This window comes from Anthonomus grandis, chromosome 3, assembly GCF_022605725.1.
Source record: "Anthonomus grandis grandis chromosome 3, icAntGran1.3, whole genome shotgun sequence".
NCBI lineage: Eukaryota > Metazoa > Arthropoda > Insecta > Coleoptera > Curculionidae > Anthonomus > Anthonomus grandis.
The window spans coordinates 11,757,083-11,778,510 of NC_065548.1; the positions used below are offsets into that span (position 1 = coordinate 11,757,083).

Here is a 21,428-nt window from a genome sequence, read left to right on the forward strand (position 1 = left end):
TTTTGAGTAAGAAATCGATCAAACGCCTCGGCCCTTGGGGTATATTTCTGGATGCAAGTGTCGTCAATGCCAAACAGCAGAAGAACGCCACACAATTTTTGCAGATGCTTCATGTCAGCATAACAAGATCGATACGATTCCTGTTTACTTTCCTATCCCTGAGTAATTTAATCCCATTCATCGTGATGTCTGCTTTTTCTCTATTGCGCTCGCATTACTTAATTAACTATCATTTCTACCGGAAACAGACATGCAAATGCGGAAAAACCGAGTTTTAAACCAGACGTACGAAGACGAACAATTTTTGGACAATCGATGTGATGTAGTAAACCAGTTTGTGGTCGTTTACTTTTAACATTTGAACGTGGAGCATTGCTATTAACCGTAAGGTTAACCTTTCGTAATCAAACCTTTGAGTATACAGTTTTTATTAGCCACGGAATTATTGTTTCAAAAATTTCCCCCTTTCATGTCAAATCGTCCGTAATAAACAAAACGTAACATAAACAAACAACACACGCGATAAGAGAAGTTGCAATTCCAAAACATATTTTACTCGATAGTTCGGTCTTCACTCCCCAATAAAACCCCACAGTCCTGGCAGTATAATTAAAAAGCTTTTTTAAAAATCGTAATTTGTTTATTTACAATTTTTTGAAACAATCCAAACTCATCAAATAAAAATACAAATAAATAAATTCTAACTACACAATAATGTACAGATAACATTTCTTTTAACTCTTAATGAGATTTTAGCGTACAATATCCTATTTACACAAAATCGATACAAAAAAAAACCAGTAAAAATACATTAATAAAAATATCTTTTTGCATAAGGAAAAAATACTAAAATATAAAAACTCAAATATAACCAAGTAAACTACGTTTGTTTATAATAAATTTCTATTTGGTAAAAGTGTATTTTGCACTTAGAGTCAACGTATCCATTACCTACTCGCTTTCAAACAAACAAAAAAAGTAGGCCAAAATACCAACAAAGACTTTGTCAATTAGATCTAATCACTGAGGTATAAAGTGTACTTTATTTTACTCCCCGTATAAATGAATCAATCATATACCAGGATCCCGGATTTAAAATATTCAATGAACAACAACACGAATCGGACAGGCACAATTATTGTTCACAAAATATCACCCCAAAGTAAGCTTTTTTAGCGTACAGAGTCACTCAAGGTGTGCGCTGAGTAATTTATTATCTTGAAGACGATATTTGTGAAAATCGTGCTCCTGGACCTTGTTTTCTGGTATTTTTAAATTCTACCTATGATTACGCGTATTTTTTGTTATATAATTAATATGCGAAAAACTAATGGTTTCAGAGACGTGTCGTTTTAGTGTCAAAATTGTGTAACTTTAAACTAAATACCTTTAGCTTTTAATAATAATACCCCATCTCTTAAGGGTTTTTTAAATTTATCTTGGCTTGGGTTCTTTTAATCTTATATGGCTATAGTTTAATATTTGGTTTACTTATTATTCTGTAATTCGGCCTTTTTTGTTTACTACAAATAAATATAGATATTTTAAAATATTTTAATAAATATCCCGGCTCCTAACAATCCCCTTAAATTCATTTATAAAAATAGGAAAATATATACTTAAAAATAAGAAAAGTGAGCAATAATAACTTTCATAATAAAAACGGATCGAATATTTTGCAGTAATTTTCTATTAAAACGACTAATATTATTTAGGTCTTTTACAGGAAGGTTTTGTAAGAGATGTTGATATAATGACAAAAAAACGATAGAAATATTTCGAAACAGACTAAAGATAGGGATAGGACATTATTGTTAAAATTTATGGACCAGAAGTGGAAAAAACTCTTATAATTTACACTAGCATTCGGTAAAATAAACTTTAAGAATGTGGAATGTAATGTATCATTTTATGTTACAATAAAATGGTTTATAATTATTGTGCCAAGGTAATGATTCGGTGAATAGATAAAGGTTTGTTGTACATGAAACAGGTTCAGAGTTTTTCGAAAATCCAAAAATATACAGGTAATTTTATTTAAGAAAAACATTTTTTTTTCTGTGTTTTTCGTGACATCCTGTACATTTACATACGTCTGATCCAGAAATTCGACGTGTCCGAGGATTTAAAAAAATACCTCCCCTTTTATTAAATTTATCCAGTTATAAAATCACAACCTTGTATTTGGCGTAGAACCTACATTTAGAGCCTAAATTTTGACATCATAAAGAGACGAAACTCAATTTTTCTCTGAAATTACTAGTTTTTTGAATACTAAATATACAGCAGCAGTTATAATTCCACATACCATTTTAGTCAAATTCAAAAATATCTTCGAATACAGGGTATTCCAGAAAATATGATCCTCTATAGAGCACCAATATAAACATTTAAATGTAGAGGAAGAGCAACTATTATCTTCAGGGTAATAAACTACTCCATACACTCGTTGAGTCACCCTGTACAACCGGAAGCCAAAATGTTCCGCAACATTTCGGGTGTGCGCTACCTTAAAAAGTCCACTAGAATGTACAGAAGAGGCATATCGAAGGCGTTCAGTCTATTACAAGAACGGTATAACCATGTCCACCGGTTCGACGTGTTTTCGATCGTCGCAGGACTCGGAACCGTCCGTCTGGTCGCAAGATTCCAGGAACTTTATGACCTTTTGGGTCGCTTTTACCGCACATACGCTGGACGCCTCGGTCTGCAAATAATATTGACTAATCATTTGAAGAAAACTATTAAGTATCAATATATAATTAATCACTGGTTTCTTGATCACATACGGAATAACAGCTGTTTACAGGTCTCCACCTATATTAGATATTCTTTATAATGATGGTTTAAGTACCTATTTTGAAGAAAAAGCATCGACGTTTATATGGGTGATATTAACATAATATCAATGATAAAATAATCATTTATTAAATGAATACTTGTCGTTGATAAGGAAAAATGGATTTTTACATTTATATAAACTTGCTCATTCGAGTAACAAATAATTCTAACTCATTTATCATTTATTTGTGAAACAGAAACTAAGAAGTCAAAACATGAAATTTTGTTCGTGTCGAAGAGCTATTTAAGGGTAGTGATCACACCCAATTTTTCTAAATATAAATTCTGAAAGAAATGTTTCCGAGATAAAGGAAAATTTGCCTAATTATTACAGCTAAATAGATTTTAATATGATTAAAGAAAAAATGTCTATGGAAAAGTGGAATGAAATCATTAACTGTTCTGATCGCAATAAAGCGTTGTTTATGAGTGGACTAATAATTTTATAAAAGTATCTGTTGACGTAAAAAAATCAGCTATATAGTACGCAGAACTCAGTTCAAAAAAATTAAAGATTGGATTAGTAATGGCTGATAAATTCCATTAGACATAGAGATAAATTTTAAAGAAATCATACTTCTGCATTAGAAACTGAATACAAATTTTACAGATATTTTTGAAATAAACAACAGAACCATCAATTATATAAAAGTCAAATAGACAATAACAAAAACACTCTTCAAAAAAGATACAAAATAATTAATGATGCTATTAATCTTAATAACAAAAAGGTGATAAATTTTTTCATAAATTACTCGGATAAAATTCCTTTTGATGACAGTACTGCAATCAATACTTTGTAAAAATTGCAATTGGAAAACAACCGAAGAATACTAATACATATAAGGGTAAGTCAAATACTCGATATTTCCACAAAATTAATTAAAATATCAAAAGCAAATATTTTAGTACCCATAGGTTATATTGTAAATTTTAAAACATTTATTCAAACAGTCCTTAACAATTCCAGTTCACAAGTCAGGCTCAAAAAAGATCATAGAAAATTTTAGACCAATTAGTCTAATTAATTAATTTGCCAAACTCCTAGGAAAATGTTTAAAATGCAGATTAGTGAATTTTTTAAAACGTTTAAAATCCTATCGGTTAAACAGTTTGGGTTTATTGAAAATTGCAGTACAACTGATGCCACTGAAATTATTCATATTCTAAATTAAAACAGAAAATGCTTGGCTATTTTCCTCGACTTGTCAAAGGCCTTTGACACTGTTCCTCATGACCGATTTATTAACTCTTTAGAACAATATAGTGTGAGAGGTCCAGCGCACAAGCTTTTTGAGAGTTATTTAAGTAATCGGAAACAATATGTTAATTGTTAGTGATCAAATAGGTTCTCCAGTAAATATTAAAATTGGTATTCCACAGAGAACAATTTTTATATTAATTTACTATTGGGGTTAAATATAAATGGTAAAATTATATCATATGTTGACGACACAATTTGATCTTTTCAGGGACCTCATTTGATGAGTTTAGAAGGAAGGCAATAAATGGGATAGATGTGGTAAAACTAAATTAAATGTTACCAAAACCAATTTAATTCCTCTAACTATAACAATTGTCAACAGGCCACATTTTAACTTGATTAGCCAAATAAGTTCAGACCTTGAAATTAAAGCTGTTTCAAATGTAAATATTTAGGAATTGTAGTTGACCAAAATCTGAATTGGACAGAACAGGTAGATTATTTGACAAGTTAAATTCGAAGACTCATTCATAAATTCTATATTCTTCCAGACTTTTTAAGCAGAAAATTAGACATATAAGTTTATAGATCATTAATAGAATCATTACTTATAATATAGGGTAAAGATTATCAATCTGATTTGAAACAATTAAAAATAATTCAAAATTATATTTTAAAAATAATCTACAAAGAGAGCAGACCTATTTCCTCTGCACTATGACTGAAAACTTGATACAATTACATAATTAAAAAACATTCAAAGTTCAAGGAAAAAGTCAGAAGTGTAGAAAACTCCCTAATAGGAGAATTTCTCCTGAGACTAAGAGAAAACCGGCCATGGAAGGACGTAATGTGATATTAGGCGCCGAACTCAAATATGACTAAAACAGTTCTTTTAGTATCTCAGGCTTTGTTTTCTCTGAGAGGAGTGGGGCTCGGGCTCTGGCTTCACCCAAAGATAACTGGCAACCTTTCCCCGAAGCCTAATTACTCTTTCCTATCCTAAAATAAGTTAAAAATCCTTTAATCTAACCTCAGCACCCAGATGCTACAGAGAAAAGTAGTATAGGACATCAAAGTACCATAGCACGCAGTTGCAACTGAGATGACCGGCAAGAGCAATAACAGCTAGTCTGGAAGAAACCCGTGTAACAAAGGGACCTATATCCTCTTAGTGAATTGTATAGAAAGTGAATTGTTAAAGAAATTAACGACCTATAATTGCTCTATATGTACAGTTAATATGCTCATTTAGCCATAGGAATAAACATTTTCACGCCTATATAAAACATAACTTTCTTGCTCTACCTGTTAAAAATAATTGAACAATTCACCTTAGGTTGCTTAATTATATACACTTGAAATTTTATAAGTTGTTGCCAGATAAATAAAATCAATTATTAACTTAAAATTGTAACCTAAAATTAATAACTTAAAACACACATAAGTTCTTTGTTCAGACACTTCGTCAATAATTATCTCCTTTACAAAATATTGCATTAGTTTGTAAATGTAGGGTAGGTGTGTGTATTGAGGTGGTGGGTCTATGTTAATCCAGGACAGAAAATAAACACTTTATTGCTGGTTACACAAGGTATCTAGGTACTCCGAAAATATTTTTTTTCAATAAATTTTAAGTAATCACCGATTTAAGGGAACTTACCGAAGCAGTCAGGTTCATGAAATTGAAAAACTTCTTAAGTAATTCGACCATGTCAGTAAAGTTGCCTCCTCTAAGGAATTGCCTTATGCATTCCTGGTAGGCCTGGTTATCCATAATAAGGAATCCTATAAGCATCACAATGTAGGAGGCCAGGAACGTGTATTCCATGTGAGTACCGGCTTTCTGTAGCACTATAAAAAAGAAATAACCAATTTAGGTTATTATTGGTCTATAGTTATTTAGGTTTAAGTCTCAATTGTTTAAAAATAACTCTTGGAATAAGGTCAGAAAACAAGAAATAGCCAATTTTCCATTTTTTTTTCGAGCTTGAGGGGATTTACAGTAGTGGCCAAAAGTAGATAGACAAAGTATTATTTTCATATAATTGTTTAAAGATTTACCCACAGGTCCCCTATATTTTAAATTATTGTTATTTGTAAAGCGGTCTATCAAAAGATACCAATAAATTTAAGTTAAATATTTTGCTTGCTATCAGATAAAGCAATAATATAAATATAGCTGGTCGAAAGTAGATAGACAAAAAAAACTTTTGGAATTATTTTTTTCTCTAGATATTTATAAAGTAAAATTACTATAGTATTGCTTCTCTTTAACTCAAGGTGCAACATGTCACGCGGAATTAGATTCTCTCTTGAGTTAAGACAACGCATTATTAATGCATATCGCGCGGGTGATCGTCAAATTGATATTGCTCGTAGAATTGATGTTAAAAGAAAAGCTGTTTGGGCAATTATCAAAAGATATGAAAGGACAGGATCATTAGAGCCAAAAAATAAATCTGGTCGACCAAAAAAATGGACATTAGAGCTGTACGCAAATTAAAACAAATTAGCCAGAATAACCGTTTTATGACTTCTCGTCAAATTCAGATAGAATTACAGGCTCTAGGGATTTGTAATGTGTCCTCAAGGATTGTAAGACGAAGGTTGGTAGAAGAGAATCTATTTGCACGTAGGCCAGCAAAAAAACCATTGCCTTCAAAAAAGAATCGCTTCGCTCGATTGGAATTTGCCAGTTAGCATATACACTGGACAAAGCATGAATGGAAACGTGTTTGCTGGAGCGACGAATCGAAGTTTAATTTGTTTAATTCCGATGAAATTCAATATGTTAGACGTCCTTCTGGCCAGCGTTTGAATCCCAAGTACACAAAACCCACAGTTAAGCATGGAGGTGGATCAGTGATGGTTTGGGGTTGCTTCTCAGGTTATGGAATGGGCCCGTTACATCGCATAGAGGGCATAATGGACAGGTTTATGTACAGGGATATTCTCAGAGATGTTATGTTGCCCTATGTCGAAGACAGTTTACCATTGAGATTCCAATTCCAGCAAGATAATGACCCGAAGCATTCCTCCAAAATTATGAAGCAATTTTTCGAAGAAGAAAAAATACCAGTTTTAAAATGGCCATAACAGTCACCCGATCTTAATCCCATCGAAAATTTATGGGAAATTGTAGATCGTGATATTAGGGATACAAACTATTCAAATAAAGGTGGATTATTCGAACGGTTGCAACAGAAATGGAAAAATATTGGTTTTAAACTCATAGACAATCTTATTGAATCAATGCCACGTAGATATCAGGCTGTAATAGACAACAATGGGTATTTTACAAAATACTAATATAAAAATACTTCAAAAAAAAAAAAAAGAGTATTGGTTATTTTTTAAATTTGCCTATTTACTTTTGTCCAGTGTATATTTAGTTATTTCTTATTATTTACCAAATTAGGTGATTGTTTCTAAAGAATGTTTTATTATTTTTATACATGTTTATGTTGCCCATAATATACTTAAATATCTTTATTATAGAATTATTATTTCCTTTGATTTTTTTAAAAAACCATTTGTCTATCTACTTTTGGCCATTACTGTATATAAAAACGCAGCTATACTCTCTGAAATCCTAATAGTGATAAAACGAAGCTGATAAACCTTGTAAAATTTCCAAATTAATATTATTATTTGTAATAAACAAATTAATATTGTATATTTACATTTTGCGACAGTCTCCTCAATAAATTCCTCATTTGTCTTCGCCTGTTGCTGGGCGGGAGTCGCCTGATCCTGCTCGTCCTTCTCGCCGTCCAAAATCGCGTTCGTTTTATTCTCCGCGATTTTTGCACAGCCCTCCCATTCGTAAAATTGCACTATTAAAGCTTCTACTGCACTTTCTTCTCCTAGACACAAAAAATTAATTTAAGAAAACACCACAACATTAAAAACGTTTTAAACTTACTGGAATAAATGCTCTCTAGTTTCGGAGGTGCTTTGGCCTCCATGAGGAGTTTCTTGTTGCCCTCCTGGTCCTGTATTAGATTTATGAGTAACATGAGAACCTGAGGAAGAAATATAGTTAAGATTGTAAATCATCCCTTTTTCCCAAATATTCTTAAGAAATAAATACCAATAAAAAAAGTCACGATACAATAGTAGATTTTGAGTTTTAATATATAAGTTTGTTACAGGCAACTTACCAACACCCCTAGTTCGAACTTTTTCTGTTCGGGAATGTAATTTGGTACTTGCAGGAGTAGATGCAGGCTGGTTTCTATGATGCCGGTTCTAGAGCCTACTAATTGACTACCAATTGCTAAAAAAAAAAAAATTATTGACTGGTTAGGAGAGGTTTAAAAATGCCGCATTGAGACTACAGGTATAAATAATGAAACTTTTGTATGACCTCTCAAGGTTCACAATTCATATAATTCTGACAATGAGTTAAATTTTAGATTGACGGATAACAAGTTTAGCTTTATTTCTAGTACTTTTGGAATTTTAAAATTGGTTTTTATTTTCTCTTCATAGATCATTGTGAAAATGTAAAGTAATAAAATGGGGAATTCCGATCAGTTTGGCTCAATTTCGTTGTCGTCCATAGACGTAGGTGAACTTGTAGTAAGTAAAATAGATATAATCTTAATTAAAATTAAAATTTAAACCGATATTGCAAGAATACTAATAAAATGGAGACATTAACTCAACTCCATTGGAAAATTGCAAAAAATCTGAAAGACAGTAACTTGTGTCATAAATCCACTTCTAATGTTCAGATTGCTTTGATTTTTGTGTTAAAAGTTTCTTCAAAATGTTCTTCAGTTTCCATTAAAAACACACAGCATTTCCCAATAAGTTTAATTATTATTATTTCATAGTCATAGTATTTGTTTCAGTAGATCATATGTGGAAATGCGTAATGTGTAAACTATATGTTCAATTAAGTAATTATGATTAGTTAGCAATTTTAAGTAAGTAGAACATTTGACCAACTTTGGGTTAGATATCGAAGAGCAGATTCAGTTTTGTAATAAACTTTGAAGAAACTGAAATCCCAACATTTAGACTCCTGTTTCGATATACCCCACATAATGGCAAGTTTATCTCAATCCAAATTTTCAAAAATCCGCATCCAATAAGGGACCACTGTTTCAGGTAACTTGAGTCATAACTCCACTTCTAATGTTCAGTTTGTTTTGATTTTTGCGTTAAAACTTTGGAATGTTCTTCCGCTTTCACAAAAAAATCACAAAAATCCATGCATTTCAAGCTTTTTATGCATTTAAAAATTTTTACCTACATTTTTGAAAATTATGTCCAAGAAGAAAGACATATTCAGGTAACTTAAGACATAACTGCCCGTTTAAGGTTTAGATTGACTTGATTTTTGTTTTTAAAGTTTCTTTGAAATCTTCTTCAGCTTTCATTAAAGATATCACATAAAACCATGCATTTGGGACTTTTTTATCACATTTTTGAACATGATGTCCAAAAAAGACTGGACTGATGTTTTGGGTAACTAAAGCAATATATTCAATTTTAGTTTACATAGCGGCCTGATTTTTACTTTAAATGTTTCTTTAGATTGTTCTTCAGCTTTCATTTATATTTAAAAATATGAATCAAATTCATTCATTAGAATTTCTTTTATCCAAAATTGATAAAATAAGATTTACATTTTAATATTTCCTGACAATCCAATAATAACGTAAGTCTTATTTCCCGAAACGAAATGCTGCTGATCTGAATAACAGTTCATTAATTGTTAAGTAATATCTTATAATATTAATAATAATGATTTTACCCATGTATAACTAAGAAATTGACGTAAATCATTGTTGCGTCACCATGGGGTTTTATTTTTATTACTCTATGCATTTTTGAAAATCAGCGGAAAAAACGTCAATTTATTATATTTAACCTTACTTACATTGTTGCCGAAAATGATGCGTCAAGTTAATCAGCACTTTTAAAGTAACCAAAAGCGCCTCCCGGATTATCGTGCCCGTCGAAGACTTTTCCGCTATATCCGTTACCGGGTAAAGCGGGATTTCACGATCGCACAGCTTGTATAAATTCACCAACGTGTCGATCATCATACCCTCGTTGTATTTCAGTATATAGGTTTGGTTTTCTTCGTTATTTTGAGTTACCTGTAAAAAAAAAACAGTATGAGCCATTTAGTAAATTAATATGATAACTATTATTATGTTATTACTAATTAAATAACTTTAAGTTTAAATTAAATTCCAAACATTAAATCAGGGGTGTTTTCATAACTTTTGTTATATATATGAAGACTACAGGGGAAGAACGATCCAAGTCACATTTTTATATTTTTGAGAAAAACGAATTTGAAAGTTTGAAGACTTCCAAAAGCAAGCAAAACAATAAAAAATAAATCGTTTTGTACTATTTTTTTATTAGAAGTCATTAACATGGGCAATACTTAGGGACTACTAAAAATCATAAAAAAATAAACAGAATTTTGGAAAAAACATAATTGAAGATTCCTTCTCTTCGGTGTACCGAGAAACGATCCAAGTCCACAAGAATTAGGTTTGAACGCCGCTATAACAAGAATACAACATTACTAAGGACCTTAATATTTGACCGTTGTAGCTTATCTTCATTCCGAAGTAGCGCGTCATGTTTGGCACGGACATTATAATAGACATTGGTATTGATAGTTACTTTTGCCGAAAAAGAAATGACCTTATTATTGGTAGAAAATATAACTTCATCGCTGTCACTTACCATATCTGCATCATCTACAGTCCTATTATCTACAAACTTCTTAAGTTCCTGCAGTTGGTCATACTTCAACTTGGGAATAGGAATGAGGCCATTGTAAAGTTTGTCCGGTGTTGCAGCCGCTATGCCTGGCCTTGAGGGTATTAGAACAAAACTTGACATAGCTCCATTGTAACTTTCTCGCATTTGAATTATTCGTGGATGTTGATGGCTTATTATTAGTTCTTTTATTGGCCTTGTTGGAAATGGACAGGTTTTTTTATATTGAGGGTCTGAGGGATTAAAAATTTTGTTTATGCATGGAAAATGTCTGTAGTACACTCAACAACATTAAATGGCATAGGTTTAACCCTAGCACTTTTAAAAACCTCGACCCATTGGGATGGAACTTCAACTCTTGTTTTCTGTTTGATGAGAGCCAAGTCTTTATCGCACTCTAAGTACGAGTGCCCCCGAATTGGAAATGTAATTTTGATTTTATCAAACCTACAAGCGTACGAGGCGTATAATGGTGTAATTCTTATTTTGGCCTGCGCATGAGTCGCAAAATATTTCCAAACATCTAACAGTTTGTCCTAGAATATTATGGCAAAAATCATGTAATAAAGACGCGACTTCATCATCACCTTTCTTGGCAATAGTCTCAGGGTATGTATAAAAAACAGCCTCATTGATTGAGACCTTATGAATATTAAAACTGACAAAGGTCAATTGCCTTTTGTAGTATACATTATTGGTAGTGATGTTGGGTGTAGGAAGATTTTTGGAAAAGTCCATGGTTCTAGCTTCGATTGACTAATTTTTTCTGGACTGTATTTTAGCGTTTCGCTTTCTAGTATAGAAAGTAGCTGCTTTAAGTTTATGCAATTTATTTTCATTTTCCAAACCTTTAATTTCATTTTGTAATTCCAACTGTGCCTCTTTTTGGATAGTGTTCTTTAGTTTCTCTTGTAGTGACTTCATTTTAACTATGTGTTTATCACACACACTACACGTATCGGAGCGAGGATACACGAAAGTCGAAACTAATATTAAAATCTTTGACGAAAATTTGTCTGTATGCTTCATAACTTATTGGGTCATTGGGGAATTTGTCGCCGTACATTTTGTGCATTTTCTTATCGTTGAGCTCTTCAGGGAGGTAGATCTTTGATGATTTTTTAAGGCTATAATGTGACTTCCTACTTTTAAAAGATTTTATGTGGTTACGCACATTTTCGATTAACTGAGAGCCCAATTGGTGAGGGCGATTCTGATGTTTCTCCCTCATATTAGCAAAACAATAACCGCCTTTCTTTAGGTAGTCTTTCATAGTCATAATACGGCGATTGGTAATCCCGTGTAACGATATAAAAGCTTTTTGATATACCTCAATTTCTTCCATCATGCGGCCCTCGCAATCTAGTTTAATTCTTACTTTAAACCTATACGAGTTATCTCTAAGCCTTGCTGTGTTCTCGTTTTGTCTAAGTCTTCTTCTACTAACATTTTTAATCCCGATTAATCCGCATAAATGGCTGTTTTGACTATTTTTATTTTCTAAGCTATTAAAGTTTTGAATGATTTTTCGTCTTTTTTCAGCGGATATAACCTCAAAACAACGAAATCTTTTGCAGCCACACGCATTACCCGTCTCATAAGTATGATTTCTCAAAAATTTTGCCGCATCACTTACACGTCCAAGCTTTAGTCTTCTTTTACTGTTTTTCAAAACACTTAAAGGCATATCACTGTCACTACTATTACTTTCTTCCGACATTTTAAGATAGCAAAACAAACAATACACAACGCCAACAACCTCTTAGGACGATACAACAATAACGACTAAAATGCTAACGAATCTTAAACGATTTAAGCGGACACATTGTGGACTTCGACCGTTGTTTGTCGAGTTCGGGCGGACTTGGATCGTTATTCCAAAGTGTACCAAACTTATATCGCTGATTTTAGTGAACTACGATCGGTATTCGGGAAGAATATTTTATGGCACGTTAAAGTACCAGGGAAAGGGTATAAAAATAGCGAATAATCAAAAATTTTACAATTTTGGATTGTTTTTCCCCTTTGGTCTTCACATATATTTAAAGATTGTATCTTATGTGTAAGGTTTCTGATTAGTATGCTTCAACCAAATTATAGTTTGTGCTTGAAATGTTAAACCTTTGATAACTTTTGTAAAGAAAATATCATAGTATAAGAATATTACCTTCGTTCTAAAACTTCAATCTAAATAACAGAATCTCGCTCAATCTAATTAACAGAAAGTTTACCCTTTTGAGAGTAACTCAAAAACTACTTGACATATGTTCATAATTCTTTTACTGGGGTATAAAGGCAGTAGTGAAGATGGATTTGAGGACTCATAACGTCTTTCTAGCATAAAGATGCACTGAGCTAAGGAAGTTTTGGTAAAGCTATAATATACCTATAAAGGCCCAACTCTTTCTTATTTTTCTTATTTTAATTTTTCCCAACTCTTTTCTTATTTTTATTAGGATAAATTAGAAAACATTTAGGGTTGGTCTATTTGCTGTTTAAAAATTCTATTTATTGAGCTTTCTCACAGCTTAGATACTCTTGGAGGTAGAGCCCATTTTGTCAGCTAAGTTCAACTTAGCACAATATAGGAACAAACATAATTCTTTTACTAAGGCATACAGGCAATCCTGAGGATATATTTGAGATCCAAAACCTCCTTCTGGTTTAAAAACGTGCTATGCTATGGAAATTTTTGGCCAAATTTTTTTAATGTTGTCGTTGTTAGGCACTTAACAATAACTAAAAAACTACCTAAGATATTTCCATAATTATTTTACTGGATCACACAGGAATCCCTGGGGATGGATGTTAAAAAAAAAACGTTTTCCCACTCATGTGACAAAACTAATTACTAACAAAATTAGCGAGGAGAAAAATTAATGAATAAATCCACTTACATTTTCTAACACCCTGAGACACCTATCGACTTTCTTAAGTTTATCCAATAACGCGTCCGTCCAACTGGCCACATAATCAGACACCTGCCGGCAACATTCGTGAATGGTTTTCATAATATGCTCCAGACCGCCCAGTTCTCTCAGTTCTTCCTTAAACCATTCGCCCGCCCGCTTACTGGTTAGCGACAGAAGAGTTTCCATCGCCAACTGACCGGTCGTGATGTTCTCGACGTTTAGGTGCATCGCGTGCCCTTGACTTTGGATTTCGGTGCACAGTTCTCGGACTTTTTGCTTGTTTTTCTCCAGCTGGGCGGAGGTTAGACCGCAGACGTCTAGAGCCTAAAAAAATATATTTTTTTTGGTTATAAATAATAAGAGTTAATATACCCGATATTAATAGAGAACTACAGACCTATTACATTAAAGAAATAATTTATTTTCGTCAAGATACTGTGTTAACGATTAAAAGTATAACAAAACAGACACCTAAAATCTACCGAACCATTTAAGTTAAGGTTACAAGTTTTGCCCAACTAGGTCATCATTAGACCTATAAACAGCTCTTTATGTTAATTTATAGCAGAAAAACTTGTCATCGACGTATCTTCGATAGAATATTAAATTATTGAGGTAGATTTAAAAAATAGTAAGAAAATTATACTATGTAATCATAATAATATAGAAAAAATGGACTAGTTCAATTTTTTTATGCTGATATCGTCATGCCTATTCAAGACACCATAAAGAATGATAATAAAATGGTGTTTTTTTTTTATTCTTGGGTAAACTACCTAAGAAAAACAAGTCTATCAGAAGATCCAGAGATTAGTTTAAAAATAAAACGGTGGTATATAAAAAACATCAAGTCAAAAAAACAATTACTTTTTAAATATTGCTTTAAAATCGCCATAAAAGCCCTAAACGCAAGAATCAAAATCAGATACATTTCAAACTAAAACATTAAAAGCTTCATTTGCTTACTAGAGTATCAAATTAATGCACGCAGGCCTTCAGGCTTAATTAGGAAACGATTACAGCATTGTACACTAGTAAATAGAAACATTTGTCCCCGAGAAGCTTGTTTGAATTGCTTTATTTATGAATCAGAAAAGAAGGACAAAATTAATTATTAATTTGTATCATAATTCTCATTAAATGATCTGATACTTCATAAAATGCCTCTTAAGCTAATTGAAGACTAAACGATGTTTATATGACCACATGCCCTATATTAACTTACTAAACAAAAACCAGATAAATTGGAGAATAACGAAAAATGTATTACAGTATTCCTAGATTCAGCAAAGGCCTTTGACACTATGTACTATAATCTACTGCTGGACGTATTATCTTCGAATGGAAAAAAGAAGCCTCGCCTTAGAAAGTTTTCAAAGATATCTAACTTAGACAGCAATTTTTAAAAATTGAGAATACTCTACTCTTTATTAAAATATATTAACTCACTGGCGTAATTGAAAATGGTCTGTTATATCGTACGCAGATATTACGGCAATAATTGTTTCTGAAAAAATTTGGGAAAAAGTAAAAGACAATGCAACAATTGGAATGGGTAAGATAAGAAGCTGGTTGGACACTTTTAAATTATGACTGAACATCAAAAAATAAAATCGATAAATATCTAAAATGGAATCACCATATTTTGTATTACAATTAATACCAAAGACATTCGAAGATTTTTAACTGAAAATTGATGGTCGATGTTTCTAAAGGATTGGTTGAGTGATTGATTAGATATGGTATTGCTGGGAAACTATATTCAACCAATTTATTATATCCATGTGATATTTCTTGATGTAGGATCAATTTATCTCTTGAAAGTTTCTTGCATTGTTTATAAAAACCTCAACTTAATAATGCTGCCACTCCTACCAATAATACTCATAAGGACTAAAAATTCCCAAGATTAATACAAATTTAAATAAGCGCTTTATAAATTATCTAGCACCAAAAATACTTAATTTAATTCCAAAAGATGTAAGAAAAATAATAAAAAGAATAAAAATTAAGAAATCTTGCAGAAATAGTTTTCTTACAAATTATCAAAAATATAAAGTTTGAGATAGGAAATTTGAGGTCATATAGGTTAAGTTTAGTTTGGTATACGGAATATCCAGTTTAGATTAAGTGAACATATTAGCATCACATAAATTTATTAATAGTTTGTTTAATATAAAAAAATCTTGTTAACAGGCACAGGTTGTATATTATACCTAAGTGCCTATATAAGTATATTCCAAGATAGAAGTAAATAAATGTCTCGTTAAAAATGTTACTCAGAAAACAGTTTTAAAATTCAGGAATTTTCTTACACCTATTTTACACACAATATTCACTTCCCAAGAGCAATATGGAAATTAAAATAATGAGGAAAGTAATATACATGATAGAGGAAATTTTGGAAATAACACCATGAGACACGAGAATGGCATAACTGGAAACATGAATCAGAAATAGAATTAGGAAATGAAGGCAATATCTTGTTAAATCGGAAGTAACGGAATGTTCCATTTCTCCTGGGTCACCCTTACATTTTAAACTGCTGCCGTACATCCTACCAATATTATAAGCTTATATTTTTACGTGATTCTTTAATGATGCTGAAACGGTTGTTGATAATAAAACTTACTTGCTGATAACTGACGTCCGATTCCAACAGGTTCAACATAAGCTCCAGACAGTCGCGGTCTAGATCCATATTGAGCCGATCCTGGCTAAGGACAAACATAACGGTCGCAGTACAAAGGCCCAAACTCTGATCCCGACATGCATCGTGTAAGGCTTTAAAAAACTTGGCGACTATACCGTGGGCCCGCACGTGCATCCTGAACGCCGGAACCATACATTTTGACGCTAACGTAATCGCCGAGAGACATCTGTAACGAAACGCTATGTAAAGCATGCTTAAATCAGCAGCCTCCCTCAGATGGATACGTATTGCTCTAAACCAGACTCATATATAGATTTGGAAATATGTTAACCATCCCTCACCACCACTCAGCTCTGTTTCAAAGATCATTTACATATATAGCTGTTCGATCGTCTAATTCGTTGCCAGATCTTAGAGAAGTAAAAAAAAAATATGTTTTCCTTAAAAAATGTTAATATAAAGACAAGGTATTAATTAATTTTAAATATCAAAAACAACTCGCATTACATGCACTCAAGTTTTTTTTCCTTTTTGTTCTTTTTATCTTTATTTGCTTAAAATGTATACTTTTAGATTATGTTTTATAAGTAGTTTTTATTTAAACAATAGTGGGGTTTGGGTGCTTTACTGACGAATAACTATACTGCATTTTTTTGTATGGTTGTCAATTTAATGAATAAAATATGATAATTATTAGTATAGTATATATAAGTTTACATACAGTTGTGGCCAAAAAAATAAGAGTGCATATCAAATTTCAAATCAAACTGAATTAGCTTCGCTATATGTTAGAATTTGCAAATAAAATACTACGCATTTTCTTCCGGCATTTAATCTGTTTACTTGATAAAATTTATAAATAAAGCAAGAAAGCCTTATCTTTTAAAATCAAGTTTTCTTCATTATTGTTTGAAAATCTTGTGGACAAAAAAATAAGAGTATTTCTTTATTGTAACTATTTAGTCTCTGTTTATTCACATAAAAGATTTGTTTGTTATATTTTCCATAAATACAAGTGAGTTTCAATAAGATCGTTGCATCGCGTTGGTAAATATGGGTTGCGCAAAGCATTGTAGCCGCGAAGAAAGGCGTTTAATTTTGCAATTGAGGAGTCACAATAAATCCTATGCATTTATTGCAAATATGCTTAAAAGATCACCTTGTGTAATCTCCAGAGTTTTAAAAACAAAATAAACGGAAAATGATTCCTGAAAATCAAGGCCGTCCAAGAAAAACCACACGGAAGACTGATAAGCTTATTGTACGCGAAGTTAGTAAAAAACCTTTTCCCACATCTATTTCTATAAAACGAAACATAAGCCTAAGTAATAGCACTAGGACGATAAGAAGACATTTTCAAGACCAAAAATTATATGGTTAAGTGGTTAGAAAAGTCCCATTTCAAAGCAAAAAGAATATAAAACAAAGACTGGCATTTATTAAGAATAATTTTAATGAAAATTTTCAAAGAAATTGGTGCAACATTCTATTTAGTGATGAGACGAAGATCAACTTATTCAGATCAGATGAAAGATTATTCGTTAGAAGGAGGAAAAATAAAGAATATAATCCTAGGAACACAATAGGCACAGTTAAACACGGAGGTGGAAATATCAAACTGTGGGGCTGTTCTTCCTACAATGGAGTAGGACCATATTTTGGATTAAAGAGACCATGACAAAAGAAATTTATTTGGATATCTTGGATAGAGTCATGCTACCATATGCCGAAGAAAACTTGCCTATAAGGTGGGTGTATCAACAAGATAACGACCCTAAACATACGGCAAGGATTGTTAAACTATGGTTTACACAAAATATGGTTTCGGTTTTGGAACGGCCATCACAATCGCCTGACCTTAACCCTATTGAAAACCTTTGGAAGGAGCTGAAAAACCGAGTAGCTTGTAAAAAAACAACAAATAAACAAGATTTATGGAAGGAAGTTCAGGAAGCTTGGTATTGCATCCTAGTTGAAACATGCCAAAAGTTGATCGATTCGATGCCACGGAGATGCGCAGCCATCCTCAAGAATAAATATTATTCTACCAAGTACTGACTCACTTATCTAATAAATGCTGTGGTTTGTTTTCCGGTACATTGTAAATATAATTTTTATGGCCATTTTTGAAAAATACTCCTATTTTTTTGTCCACCATAAAACGTGTAAGAAATAAATTATTTATTTATAATTACAAATTAAACTGGCAAAGAATAACGTGTATTTATTCTTTTATCACTGATGGCATATGTTGTACAAATATGAAATCGTTATTATTTTTTTCTCTATGCAGCACAATATATTATTAGGAATATTCAAATAAAACCAGGCACTCTTATTTTTTTGGCCACCACTGTAGGTCGAAAAAGTATAAGTCTGTAAACTTTTTACTAAGATATTTATAGATAAAATGATTTTACTTTTGCCTAAGTTTTATGGTAGACTTATTGTTATGTTGAAATACGCACTAATAAGTATATTATTCAGTTTTAAATTGATCTTTAATCCATCCTGCCATTTTTTCAGCCTTGTGATTTGATCACACTCTTTTACATTGATTATACTTATTAGTGTAAGTGTTTCTTAAGCTGAAAAATTATTTTTTCCAAAATACCTTAGTAATACATGATTCTTGTTTCAGAGTAAACGTTTAGGTTAAATACTATACTTCATAAAAAAATACCGCAATTTTATATGTTTCTGTCAGCTAACAATGACACCCCTAAAGATCTCAAGACAGCACATCATCGCAAACGTTTCAATCGGAAAAACCGACACAAATTTTAAAAACTGACCACTTTAAAATAAAATAATTACACTAAAATCATTAAAAGTAATCTAATAGCCTAGGAACAGTTTGCACAATATGACAAGCCCGGCAACTCCTATAAAAGCGGTTAAAATTGATACTGATAACGAATCAAGCACGAATTTTGAGCTTGAAACTACAGCAGCAAATGATTCTAAACTTGCAGTAAATGAGAATTTAAATTTTTTAAAGCGACTTTTGAGAGTGGTGTGTTACGTATAACATTAGACTGCTTTAAACAACTTATTGAATATTTGCAACAAATGAATTCTACATTTGCTACCACAAGAACCATAAATATTTTTGAACCGTTTCTAAAAAGTTCATTAAGGTAACATAGTTTTAACAAAAGTTTTAAGACTTTCTTTTTTTTTTCTGGAATGGGAATTTACTATAAAAAAAAGGCGATCATAGACTGAGTTATACCCGTTTTTTCATGCGATTAATTCTGTGAAATTTATTACACATATTTAGGTGAAATACATAATAATGTACATTTTTAAAATGTTTCATAACTATTAATATTGGCTCTAATGTGCAATAAACATATAATCTCTTATATTTCAAGAAGTATTTGGCTATCTACTTTTTAATTTTACAACTATATTCCATATATGAAATTATAGAAAAAATCATTTGAACCGTAAAAGTCTCCTTTGAGAAACTTAAAATTTTTTGCTTTTTGTACAGAAATCACTGAACAAATTAATTATTGGCAGACCAAACATCATTTTGAAGTAAATCTCATTGTGCAACTTGTCCCAGTTTATTACTTTTATATATTAATGATCTGACTTCTATAAATATTGATAGAAAATTTACTTTGTTAATGGTACCTCAGTTTTATGGTTAGAAACGAATACCAACATATTAACCCTCTGATTTTAAAGCAATAATAGAGTGGTGCAATAGCAACAGGTATCTTGAATTTTAAATGTTCAATTACAAATGTAGCCTTAAATACGTTGTTATCTTACAGTAAGTAACCACAAGAGTTATAAGTTTTTGAAATTGTTCATGATTGACCAGGTTAAAGTTCGTAATCACATACGGACCTTGGGAAAAAAGATTGCTTCATCCAAAGAGATTACCACTCAGTAGTAGATTCTTTAGTCTACCGGTTTGTTCACATCATATATTGTATTACCTCCTCTACATAACCACCCGTGATATCTACGTTTTTATCCCTGAGATATGCACTATTTTAATTTAACAAGAGAAAACTACGACTTCTAGTCCTGAAGATAAATTAAATATAATTCGAAACCTTGGCTATAAACACATAGTTTTCTTCAGCAATTGACCAATTTATCCCCAAACACTACTTCTAATTCACAATCTTTGGTCACCAATTCACAATAATTTCCTTTTTTTTAGTATTTTAATACCTGTATGGATGCATTTCATTTTGTATCTATTACTTTTTTAATAATTTTGCTTATTTTAAGCATTAATTCGTTTATAATTTATTACATTTCGTGCCTTTTATAAATTTTGAATCTTATAAATTGTCATAAACATTAAGGGTTAATTTTTTTTCCACTTTGTAAATAAAATTTTTGACCTGTTATACCATAAAGAATTTTCAATTTGATTTGACTGGACTCAAATTTAATAAATAGCCAAATTATTATAACTATTATTATTATTATTGTTTTACTTGATAAATACCAAGAATTTACATTTTGTACAAAAGTAGGCATTACACCAACTTACTTAATCTTGAAATGCCAGTTTCCAAATTTAAACACTCTAATAACATGTCCAATTTGTCCATACCATTTTTAAAACAGTTTAAAGAATTCCAAACATCAAACACTGTCTTTGGTAAAAACATTGAACGGGTTAAGATCCCGATTTCCTTCAAATAATCCGTTCAGATCACAATAAATGGATTACTTAATTTTGTAGTAAATACAACACAGAATTCGCACGTTTCTCAATGCAAAATGCTAGGACCAACAGAGAGATCCTTAGTTATTATTATTCCAAAGTCACAATAAAATTCGACTTTTAAGTTCATTGTTATTTATTTGGTAGGGAATATGCCGATTATTTTTTCCTAAACGTAACACTACACACTCCAGTCAACACTACACTCTCAAAGTCCAGATAGGTTTGTAATTGTTGATGAGAAGTTAAAGGAACCTCGTATGTTTTTGTGTATATATTTTTTAAATTGAGAAGCATTTAAACAAAAGGAATAAGGAAAAAGGTAAATTTGATGCCCTTTTGTTGGCATTTTAATTG

The 21,428-nt window shown here is 31.6% G+C and overlaps 1 protein-coding gene across 1 annotated transcript in view; it reads right to left on the reverse strand.

The window, feature by feature from the left end:
- Positions 1-1,020: 1,020 nt before the first annotated feature.
- The window catches only part of LOC126733961 (protein wings apart-like), a 38,270-nt gene continuing 17,862 nt past the window's right edge, over positions 1,021-21,428 (reverse strand). Inside the window, exons 11-18 of the mRNA XM_050437460.1 lie at positions 16,349-16,595; positions 13,702-14,040; positions 9,942-10,164; positions 8,212-8,327; positions 7,974-8,073; positions 7,732-7,914; positions 5,709-5,899; positions 1,021-2,707 (exon numbers count right to left, since the gene is read on the reverse strand). Coding sequence (XP_050293417.1) covers positions 2,564-2,707; positions 5,709-5,899; positions 7,732-7,914; positions 7,974-8,073; positions 8,212-8,327; positions 9,942-10,164; positions 13,702-14,040; positions 16,349-16,595 — 1,543 coding nt within the window. The 3' untranslated portion in view covers positions 1,021-2,563. The remainder of the gene's footprint in view (positions 2,708-5,708; positions 5,900-7,731; positions 7,915-7,973; positions 8,074-8,211; positions 8,328-9,941; positions 10,165-13,701; positions 14,041-16,348; positions 16,596-21,428) is intronic.